This window comes from Dipodomys ordii, unplaced genomic scaffold (assembly GCF_000151885.1).
Source record: "Dipodomys ordii isolate 6190 unplaced genomic scaffold, Dord_2.0 Scaffold2, whole genome shotgun sequence".
Taxonomy (NCBI): domain Eukaryota; kingdom Metazoa; phylum Chordata; class Mammalia; order Rodentia; family Heteromyidae; genus Dipodomys; species Dipodomys ordii.
Window position 1 is genome coordinate 20,653,440 of NW_012267218.1, and position 11,779 is coordinate 20,665,218.

At 39.8% G+C, this 11,779-nt stretch overlaps 1 protein-coding gene across 1 annotated transcript in view; it reads left to right on the forward strand.

The window, feature by feature from the left end:
- Positions 1-11,779, forward strand: part of Sptlc2 (serine palmitoyltransferase, long chain base subunit 2) — a 113,365-nt gene that overhangs the window by 52,225 nt on the left and 49,361 nt on the right. Inside the window, exons 7-9 of the mRNA XM_013017303.1 lie at positions 2,819-2,924; positions 4,638-4,857; positions 8,682-8,808. Coding sequence (XP_012872757.1) covers positions 2,819-2,924; positions 4,638-4,857; positions 8,682-8,808 — 453 coding nt within the window. The remainder of the gene's footprint in view (positions 1-2,818; positions 2,925-4,637; positions 4,858-8,681; positions 8,809-11,779) is intronic.

Below are 11,779 nucleotides of genomic sequence, written 5' to 3' on the forward strand. Positions count from 1 at the left end.
AGAGTTTTGAAATAAATAAACCAGGATCCCTAATGTTAAGGATATCTGATTGGTTAGTGAAGAGATTTTATAGATTAACCAGTACTTAGAGTATAACAGACAGATGCTGTGAAATACAAAAATATATAGCAGCTGTTGGTAAAGCCAAAATTCTTGCTCCCTATTTAGGAATATCTGTTTATTAAAAAGATTTTTCACAGTTGAAACACATATATAGAGAGAAGATCACCAAATCGTATATTTAATATCTTTTTGCCAAAGTATGTATATATAGTCTTAGTCTAGAAGAATAGATACCAAAATGTTAGGTCTGTACCTCTGGAAGGAAAGATTATGAATGGTAACAACCTTCTTTATTCCTTGTTTTCTTTTTCTTGTCTACATTATCTAGTAAGACCAGTGTTTTGTTTTTATTTAAGTGGGTCCCAATTAAACATGGATAAATTATAAAGAATACATTGTGAGTGTAGGTTGTGCCATATCTTTTAATGAATGTAGCAGTGTTTGGATGTGCCATAAACTAAATTGGCCCCTCAATTTGAACCTTGGGTTGTTTCTAAGCTTCTCTACTGGATATAGTACCACGTTTCACAGTCATGTGATTAGTGGATAGCAGGTTCAGATACCTGATGAAAAGTATAGGGGATTTTTTTTTTGAATGCTAGAACCAGGGCTTGAATTTAGGGCTTCGTATTTTTCTCTCAGCCTTTTTTCCTAAAGACTGGCACTCTATCAATTGAGCTACACTTACATTTCAAACCTTTTTAGTGGTTAATTGGAGATAAGAGTCTCAGATTTATCTGCCTGAGATGACTTTGAACTTGGATCCTCAGCTCTTACCCTCCTGAGTAGCTAGGATTTTAAGTGTGAGCTATTAGCACTTAGTTTATGATGTATATTTTTGATACTTTTCAAATTGCGTTGTACAATAACATAATGGTGACCTCACTGGCCAATACAGGCTATTATGAATCCATTTTAAGTGTTCTTGAATATAAAATTAGTAATATGTTTATTTTTATTTCATTAAGTGTAGAAAACTTTTTATATAGGTATTGTATTTAATAGATATTACTTTATAAATTGACCATTTTTTTACTGATTGCAAGAGGCCTTTATATTTGTCCTTTTTTATTATTGTACTGTTCTTTATGTTTAGTGTCCTACTCTACAGGCTAATTAACATGTTTATGTGTCATACTTGCTGTCTTACGACTTTCAGATTTTTGCTTAATGCCTTTTTCCTTATTCCAAGATCATAAGATGCTTCAATTATACCTTCTTCTGGAAGTTTTGTGGTATATTACCTGTTTAAGGAATTTGGGAGGCATTAAGATGGGAGAGAGAGCCGGGTGACGGTGACTCATGCCTGTAATCCTAGCTATTTAGGAGGCTGAGATCTGAGGATCGTGGTTCAAAGTCAGCCCAGGCAGGAGAGACCGTGAGACTCCTATCTCCAATAAACCACTAGAAACCAGAAGTGGCGCTGTAGCTCAAGTGGTAGAACGCTCGCCTTGAGCTGAAGAGCTGAGGGACAGCGCCCAGGCCCAGAGTTCAAGCCCCAGGACGGACCAAAAAAAAAAAAAAAAAAGATGGGAGAAAGTAGAATTTTATTTTCCTAATAATATTAATCAAACATTCCATTATAGCTATTTCCTTTGTTTAAGATTTTGAATTAGCATTGATTTTCCCCCTCCTTTCTGCATGTAAACATGGGAAACTAAAGCAACGAGAATAGTTTACTCATCTTCTGCTGATTGCCATACACTGACCCTCTGTGAAGACTAGAGGCTGGGCAGGGGACAGTTTTACTGCTGAAGGGGAATATCTTCTATATCTTGTCAGCAGTGTGCAGATTATTTTGTTGTCAACAAGAAAAGCATAACACAGGTAGCCTTCTGCTCCGTGTTTTTTGTCCTGTGTTTCTATTTCCTTGTTTTTTGATCAGTACTACTATGAAAAGGATAAAATCATACAATTTTGTGAAAACCCCTCTTCTTCAGTGATTAACAATAGTCACACCTTATGATGAAGTATCTCCTATCAATATTACCATGAGAGTTAATATGACATAGATTTTTGGGAGATTTTTAAGGTTTTCATTTTAGAGCAAATATTTTAAATAAGTAGTCCCTAGTGATGGCTTTGAAAAGCATTGGTGGTTTTCAAAGTATGATCCTCATTAATGCTAAAACAAACCAAGTTGTTTCCTAGGCCTGTGGACCACCTTAAGGACACACAGAGCCACACAAACTGTTTTGTATGCATAGCTGATGAAGTCTCAACTGATTGCCAAGCTTGCATGGTAAAGAGTCTGCAGTAAGAGTCTGAGTCTTTAGCATGAAACAAATAATTTCATAAGCTACCAACTGAAGCTATCAGCTGCCATCATCATTTGATTATGTTGATACAGAGCATGTACTTTGAACTTTGTTCTTCCCATATTTACTTTATAGGAAATACATATATCTATAATGATACAGTCACAACTAGGATTAGAGATACAGTTTGATAAAGACACAAAAGGGTCAACTTAAAGAGTCTGAGTCTTTAGCATGAAACAAATAATTTTATAAGCTACCAACTGAAGCTATTAGCTGCCATCCTCATTTGATTATGTTGATAATATAGAACATGTCTAGATTTCTACTGAAATGGCAATACATTTACCCATTTTGCCTTTCTGCTCAACTCTATATTAATTGTCTTTTGCTATCTAATACACTTTCTGAGATAAAAATGTATATTTGCATTTTTGGAATAAAGTTAGGAAAAAGCAAGATGCTTTGTAACATAGTTTTTTGTATGTGTGCTGTAGATATGCAAAGCCTAGAGAAGCTATTAAAAGATGCCATTGTTTATGGTCAACCTCGCACAAGAAGACCCTGGAAGAAAATCCTAATTCTTGTGGAAGGAATATATAGGTAATCTTGCTTTATTGTTATCATCTTTGTGATTTGGGTCTGTGAAGTTATTGAAGTTTAAGCAGAAGGAATGGTAAACTCGCCTCCTCTGGAAACTTAAGGACATTGTGTTTATAACTTGTTTAAATACCTGGGTGCAGAGCTGACACGGAAACACAGTAGGCTTTTTTGTCTGTATATCTACTACAAATCACCAGTTCCCCTTTCAGTTTGAATTCTTTAGTTTTATACTGTTTGTAGAAGGTGTTTACATATAGTATGTTAAAACAAATGACAAGGCCCAGCGTCAACCCAGCACTTGGGAGGCTGAAGCAGGGGGATCTTGAGTTGGAGGTTAACGTAGGCTGCATGGCATGACTATATCCAAAACAACAACAAAATAATTACACTTTGTCGTAAGAAATAGTTTCCTTGGCCAGGTATTGGTGGCTCATGCGTACAGTCCTGTCTACTCAGGAAGCTGAGATCGAAGGATTCTAGTTTGAAGTTAGCCTGGACAGAAAAGTCCATGAGACTCTTAGCTCCAATTAATCAGCAAAACGCTGGAAGTGGAAATGTGGCTGAAATGGTAGAGCACCAGACTTGGTAAAAAAAAGCCAAAGTGAGAACATAAGATTTTTGAGTTTTGGCAGGGCCCTGGGCCAGTAAAGAAGGGGGTGAGAGGAAGAGAGTATTTGGGGGGGGGCTTTATTCTTTTACTTCCTAATGTTTTGGGTTTTGGTTTTTTTGCCAGTCTTGGCCTTGAACTCTGGGACTGGGCACTGTCCCTGAGCTCCTTTTACTCAAGGCTAGCATTCTACCACTTGAGCCATAACATCACTTCTGACTTTTTCTGTGATTATTTAAAGAGTCTCACAGACTTTCCTACGCAGGCTGGCTTTGAACTGTAATCCTCAGATCTCAGCCTCCTGAGTAGGATTACAGGCGTGAGTCACCGGTACCCAGCCATTTCCTAATGTTTTTATTCTTTTTTTTTTTAACTCTTTTTTTTTTTTTTTTGGTCCAGTCATGGGGCCTGAACTCTGGGCCTGGGTGCTGTCCCTCAGCAATTCAGCTCAAGGCTAGCACTCTACCACTTGAGCCACAGCGCCACTTCCGGCTTTTTTCTTTTTGCTTATGTGGTGCTGAGGAATCGAACCCAGGGCCTCATTCATGCAAGGCAAGCACTGTACCACTGAGCCACCTTCCCAGCCATGTTTTTATTCTTTTGTACAACTTGAATTGCCTTTACAATGTAGTATAAAATAAAAAATATCTAAAATGAGATTAATTATATACTGGCACTTATTTTAAAAGATCCAGTCTCCTTTTCTCTAGACTTCTGCCTAGCCATCCAACTTTTTGTTAGTTTAAAATCACAGGTTGACAGCTTTGTACTGGTGGCTCACATCTGTATGTACTCCTAGCTACTCAGAAGGCTAAGAACTGAGGATCACAGTTCAAAGCCAGTCCAGGCAGAAAAGTCTGAGAGACTCTTCCAGTTGACAAGCAAAAAGCCAGAAGTGGAGGTATGTATGGCTCAAGAGGTAGAGCACCAGCAAGAGCTCGAGGCCCAAAGTTCAAGCCCCAGTATCAGTACAAAACAAACAAAAGATAAAACCACAGGTGGTATTGTCATCTCAATTGAAAAACAATAAACTCCAAACCAAAAAAAATCCAATTGTTAACTTTAAAAGGTTTCAGTATATGTATTTTTTTAAATGTTTTTGCTAGCATGGAGGGCTCTATTGTCCGCCTTCCTGAAGTGATTGCCCTCAAGAAGAAATACAAGGCATACTTGTACCTTGACGAGGCTCACAGCATTGGGGCCCTCGGCCCTTCTGGCCGAGGTGTGGTGGACTACTTTGGCCTGGATCCTGAGGATGTAGACGTGATGATGGGGACATTTACAAAGAGCTTCAGTGCTTCTGGTGGATACATTGGAGGCAAGAAGGTAAATGGGCCACAACATAAGCAGTTAGAGGAGACAAGAGTGGCTGAGGGACTTGGTAACTGTCTAGCAAATGGAGCCCTGAACTGAGGTGTAGAGATCCTGAATTGTTGTGGCTCAATTAGTGCCAAATGCTCTTCCTACTTCAGCTGCCTGATGCATGACTCTGATGTAGCCCCACGGGGCTAAAGACTGATTATGTTCATTGTTGTTTCCTTATTTGAGCTTCTTTCTAAATATTATAAATATAGAATACGCTTGTGGAAGAACACACATTAGTGTTTCCTGTTTGTCTCAGTTGGGTTTGGGTTGTGTTCACAAGCTGAAAGTGGTGGGGTTGTCATGGAAGCCAGTGGAAATAAAGACCATTTGCTTTCCCATTGGACTCAGATATAGTGAGTAAATGAAAAACAGGAAGAAAAGAGACTTTGCTAGCTCTAGAGTACTGCAAAGATTGTATTTTTCAGTTTTAAAATTTCAAGTGAATGGGGCTGGGAAGGTAGCTCAGCGGTAGAGTGCATGTCTTGCAAGCATGAGGCTCTGGGTTCGATTCCTCAGCACCACATAAACAGAAAAAGCCGGAAGTGGCGCTCTGGCTCCAGTGGTAGAGCATTAGCCTTGAGCTGAAGAGCTGAGGGACAGCGCCCAGGCCCAGAGTTCAGGCCCCATGACCGGCAAAAAATAAATAAATAAAAAATAAAAAAATAAAATTTCAAGTGAAGGGCTAGGAAGGTAGCTCAGTGGTACAGTGCTTGCTTGCCTTGCATGCATGAGCCCTGAGTTCAATTCCTCAGCACCACATAAGCAGAAAAGGCCAGGAGTTGGCTGTGGCTCAAGTGGTAGAGCACTAGCCTTGAGCTGAAGAGCTGAGGGACAGCGCCCAGGCCCAGAGTTCAGGCCCAGGACTGACAAAAAAAAATTTTTTTTCACGTGAACTCTGAGGTAGCTAAGAATCAGTGCAGCATGGCACAAATGATGGATACAGAGCCTTGTATCTGAGTGCTTCTCTGCTTTGTGAGGTCTTTCAGTTTTTTTATCAGTAAAATATGCATGACTAGCTTATAATATTGTAGTAAGGGTTTAAAAACTAATGTGTGAGTATAACCCATATGCATTTTAAAAACATTATGAGAAGTGAAAGAAGTCAGTCACAAAGGTTACTTATTATATGTTGGTTTTCTGTTTTTGTCTGTTATCCAGAATAGGCATAGAAACAGAAAGTAGATTAGTAGTTGCCAGGGGCTGAGAGGATGGGGGAAATGGAAAGTGACTGTTCATGGGTACAAGGTTTCCTTTTAGGGTGATGAAAATCTAAAATTAGATAGCAGTGAAAGTTACACAATGTGAATATTCTGTCCTTGAATTGTAAACTTTAAAATGGAGGCTGTGATGGTATATGTTATGTATCTCTAAAAAGTTGTTACTTTTAAAAAAAGAAAAGAAAACAACCTTGGACCAGGGATTTAGATTTAGCTCAGTGGTAGGACTCTTGCCTGGTATGTGTACAGAAGGGCCCTGGGGTGTAGCTCCAAAACTACAGTATATACCTATATCTTTAAAAGAATACCTCATTGCAACATTTAAAACAAACCAAAGCAAAATCTGTCATATATTTGTATGTAGCACATAGTATATGCTTATAGATACTCTTGATTCCTCCTTAAAAGTCAACATTGGACCAGGTGCCAGTGGCTCAAACCTATTATCCTTGCTAATCAGGAAACTGAGATCTGAGGTTAGAGGTTTGAAGCCATCCTAGGCAGACAAATCCAAGTGACTCTTATTTTCACTTAACCAGCCATATGCCAGGAGTGGAAGTGGCTCAGTGGTAGAACCCCGGCTTTGAACAGTAAAGCCTAGTGAGAGTATGAGGCCCTGAGTTCAAGCCCCAGTACTGGCACAGAGGGGGAAAGTCAACACTGGAGTCTTTTTTTTTTTTTGCTAGTCCTAGGGCTTGAACTTACTGCCTGGGCAGTGAGTTTCTTTTGCTCAAGGCTAGCACTCTACCACTTGAGCCACAGCACCATTTCTGGCTTTTTGTGTTTATGAGGTACTAAGGAATTGAACCCACGGTTTCATGCATGCTAGGAAAGCACTCTGCCACTAAGCCACATTCCCAGCCCAACACTGGGAGTCTTAAAGAACAATCTCCTAATATTTGGTTGTCTTCTGGGGAAATCTCATTTTAATTGGGCTTGATATATTTATTCTTAATTTATTTATACCTTTTTTGTTAATAAGATGAGGTTCACTTTGAAAAGTTACTTGCATCTTGATAAGATTGGCTGTTGTAAATGAATGAATAGAAAAAGTTACATTCTGGGAGATGATTTTAAGTCTAATACTATTTTTACTTTGAGTTTTGGGGTACAATTTTTGGTATTTTAGAAGTACCAGATTATATGTTGTGTCTCTTTATTTGGTTTTGGTACATAAGCTTCATTTTGACTTTTGAGACAGGATCTTATTATGTAGCTCAGGCTGGCTCAGTCTGTCTTCAAGCTCAAGTTCTTCCTGCCTCAGCCTCCCAAGTGCTGGGAATATAGGCAAGTGCTACCATGCCTGGTGGTACATAAGCTTCTTAGATGCACATTTTATTTCACGATGTAAATGAAGTTAAAAGATATGAGAAAAGCTGTGTGCCAGTGGGGTGCGCGCCTACAATTTTAGCTAGTTGGGAGACTGAAAACAGGCGTAGTTTAAGGCAAGCCGGGGAAGAAAAGTATTCAAGATTCTTTCTCAACCCAAAGCTGTGCGTAGCAGTACATTCCTGTCAGGCTGGGATTGGGAGGATCACTGTTCCTGGCCAGCCTGGACAGAAAGATTCCCATCTCCACAAAGAGAAGCTGGACAAAGTGGCACATGTATATGGTCCCAGCAACTGTGTGAAGCCTAAAGTAGGCAGATTGAAGTATACCCAAATAGGAAGTGAGATCTTATCTCAAAAATAACCAGTAAAGGTGGACACTGGTGACTTACACCAGTAATTTTTGTCACTTGGGAGGCTGAGACCTGGAGAATCATGGTTTCATGATGAAATTTCATCTCCAAGTAACCAGCACAGTACCAGACTGGACTGGCTCAAGTGATAGACCAGCAACCCTTAGCTAGCAAACCAAGTAAGAGAAGGAAGCTCTGAGGAACCCCAGGAATGTCATAAAAGAAAAAATGATAACTAGTGCACAACAGAGCTGGAGATGTGGCTCAAAGTGATAGACTACCAGCCTTCCAAGTGTGAGGTCCTGAATTTTAAAAATCCCAGTAATGCCAAAAAGAGAACAGAGAATAGGGATATGCCCTCAATTGTTTTGAAATTCTAACTGGTTTTCTGTCAACTTTTTTTTTCTTTCTGAATCTCCATGTATTGGAGAATATTCGGATGCCTTTAAGTTTGATGTTGGAGAACCACTTTTGTTGTTACTAGAGATGGAACCCAGGGACTCACGCATGGCAAGCACCTGTGCCACTGAGTAACATGCACCTAATGCAGTGTTATTCAGGGGTCTGAGGATAGGCTTTGCAACAGAGGGTGAGACACAGATACATTTCTATAATATTGCAAAGAATCATTCTATCTACAAAGACAATCCAACACTTTAACTCACCATTCCAAGTTTAGAGAAATACTTTGATTTTAGTTAAAAGAGCACAACAGAGCCTAAAGACTTTGCCAGGTTTTTGACCCAGTTGTTGACAGGAATTTACTAAGTATTGGTTAATGTCCAGGCCATTAAAAGGACGTGTTCACTAGCACCTGCAAGGAAGGCATTGACATTGTTAGTGAATTCAATAATCACCTCTAATTGTCTGCCTCTGTGACTCCCCAGGAGCTGATAGACTATCTGCGAACGCATTCTCACAGTGCCGTGTATGCCACATCCATGTCACCACCTGTGGTGGAGCAGATCATCACCTCTATGAAGTGCATTATGGGGCAGGATGGCACCAGTCTTGGTGAGTCTTTTTCCCATGAAATATTTCCTGAGTTTAGTGAGTACTTACCAGCCAAATGTGCTCTTTCTGTTTAAGGTTGTAGGGATCCATCCCCCCCAACCATCCGCTAAAATAAGGAGTTAGGCTTCCTAAGAGGCAGGGCTTCAGGTATATGCAGCCCTGGTTTCCATGGACAGCTTTTTGTGTTAGGTACATACACTCTGAGAACTGTACAAGCTCTCTTACAGATGATGAGACCCACATCTCTCTCTCCTTCACAGTCTTTCTTGAATTGCATAATTTTATGTGAAGATGTATTTAACTAATGGTATTTTATTAATAGCGTATTTAAGAACTGCTGTTTTCATGAATAAATATGCCTGACTTAATTTTTTTTTTTTTTTGGATCAGTTGTGGAGCTTGAACTGAGGGCTTGGACACTATTCCTGAGCTCTTTTTGCACAAGGCTAGTGCTCTACTACTTTGAGCCATAGCACCACTTCTCTTTTTCTGGTGGTTAATTGGAGATAAGAGTCTCTTGGACTTTCCTGCCCAGACTGGCCTTGAACTTTGATCCTCAGATCTCAGCCTCCTGAGTAGCTAGGATTACAGGCATGAACCACCAGAGTCCGGCCTTAACTTTTAAAAGAGTCATTACCAGGTATGTGTCTATAATCTCAGCACTCAAGACACTGAGATAGCAGGACTGAATTGGAGACCCCAGTGAGCTACATAGTTTGAGGTCATCCTGGGCTATGGAGCAAGATTCGTCTCAAACAGATAACCAAACAGGCACCAGTGGCTCAAGCCTGAATCTTAGCTGCTCAGGAGGCTGAGATCTGAGTATCACAGTTCAAAGCCAGTCCAGGCAGGAAAGTCTATGAGACTCATCTCTCTAATAACCAGAAAACTAGAAGTGTGGTATTGTGGCTCAAAGTGTTAGAGCGCCTGGGGCCCTGAATTCAAGCCTCACAATTGACAAAAAACAAAAACAAAGCTCCACCAACCATTGTCTTTGAGAGGATTTGTATGTGAACTAGACAGCTTAAATATACTAAAACGAACAGTGTGATGTTCACTTTCTGATATTTGACTTTTACATCAGCAGAGGGCAGTGCTGACTGCAGTTATAAGAAAAAACCAGCAATTAAGTTTTTGTTGCTTTTTTAACTTAACAGTTTTCTTACCAGTCAATAGAATCATTATATTTTTACTTGTTGCCTGCCTGTGTATCTTTCTTTCTCTCCTTCCCTCCCTTCCTCCCTCCCTTCTCTTCTTTTTTTTTAATTTAATTTAATTTTATTTGTGAACATACTGTACAGAGGGGTTACAATTACATGGGCAGGATAATGCGTACATTTCTTACCAAGCATTGCCGCCTCCTCCTTTGTTTACCCTTCACATCCCTTCCCAGCCTCCCCCCTCCCCCCATCCCTTCTCTTCTTTATCTTTCTTTTTCTCCCTTTCTTTTTTCTTCCTTTTTCTCTTTTGTCTCTCCCTTCTTTTCTCTTCCTTTTTTTCTTCTTTCACTCCTTCTTCCCTCCCTCCACCTTCCCCCCACCCCCATACATATTATTCTTTTAACATTTCTAAAGTCAGTGTGGCTCTTGTAAATGACTAAGCCCATGAGCCTTGAGCTCTCCATTCTAGTTTTCTAATAGTAAAGAATTGATTTGATTGCATTGAATAATAATACAACAGTAGTATGTCTGATTTTGATTAGGACTCTTTAAGTCAGAATTCATTGTGTATCTTAGGAGGGATTTTTTGCAAATAACAAAATATGGTCATTTTCAGTTTCATGAATTGATTTCCTCAGGAAGAAAACATTTCATTAATGTTGAAACATAGCACTGGAGCCTTATGAGTAATTCTCTGTTTACAATAGCCACAAATTCATCTCCTCGCTGATAAGGTGTCATTGAAAATGTGCTTCCATCTGTGATAAGTATTTATGTGTACACACATACTCAGAGACACATGGACAGACACAGACAGCAGATGCATTGCCATTTACTGAGTTACTTCAGAGGTACATTTATCTTACTGGTTTTGTGCACAGATTTAAGTGACTGAGAAAAGAAAAACCTATGTAAGTTAATGTTGGATAAGTTCTTTGCCCAAGATTTTAGAGCATAGATTGGCCTTGTTACATTACCTCTGGATAAATGCCTTATCTGTAATCACTGATGCTACCTAGTGAGAAGGTAAAATATGATAATAAGATAAAGGCTAGTGTTCCGTACTGGTTTTCCAGGTATTTGCCTGTCTAGCCACCACCAAAGCTTAGTGGCGCGACACAACAACCATCTTATTATGCTCACAGATTCTGTGGGTCAGGAATTCGGTCAGAGCTCAGCAGGGAAGGCTTCTCTGCTCCACTGTGTCTGGGGCTAGCTTGGAAGAATCTAAGTGCTGGGAAGACTTGGATGGTTGGGGGCTGGGTCAACTGGCAGCTTCTTCCTTCACATGTCACCATGCTGAAGTGACTTGGATGCCAGGTTCAGCCACAGCTGTTAACAGGTACACCTTTGTGTGTCCTTTCCATTGACATGGGGCTAAATACCCAGGAAGGGCACTTTAGAGAACAGGCTTTCCAGTAGAACCTGGCTGATACTCCACAACCTTTTCAGATCTATTGTTAATGAGCTAGTCAAATATGGAGGGGGATGGAGAATTAAGATTCCGCCTCCCCAATGGGAGACATGTCGGAGAATTGTAGCCATTTTTAAACTGTTCTGCCAGCTCTTAATGCATTTTAAAAATGGTTCTCTGTAGCTTTTAGTTAGTTAAAGTAATCTAGTGGCATAGTTTTTCTGTCAAAATGGAGGGTAATTTTTTAAAGTAAAACCAAGGGTAGAGATAAATACTGTTTCTGCTTTAGAAGTCAGCTGGCTAATCTTAATTAAATTTGGCCTGATTTCTTTTAGACTTCCATTTTTTTTTTTTTTTTTTTTGGGTCCGGTCATGGGGCCTGAACTCTGGGCCTGGG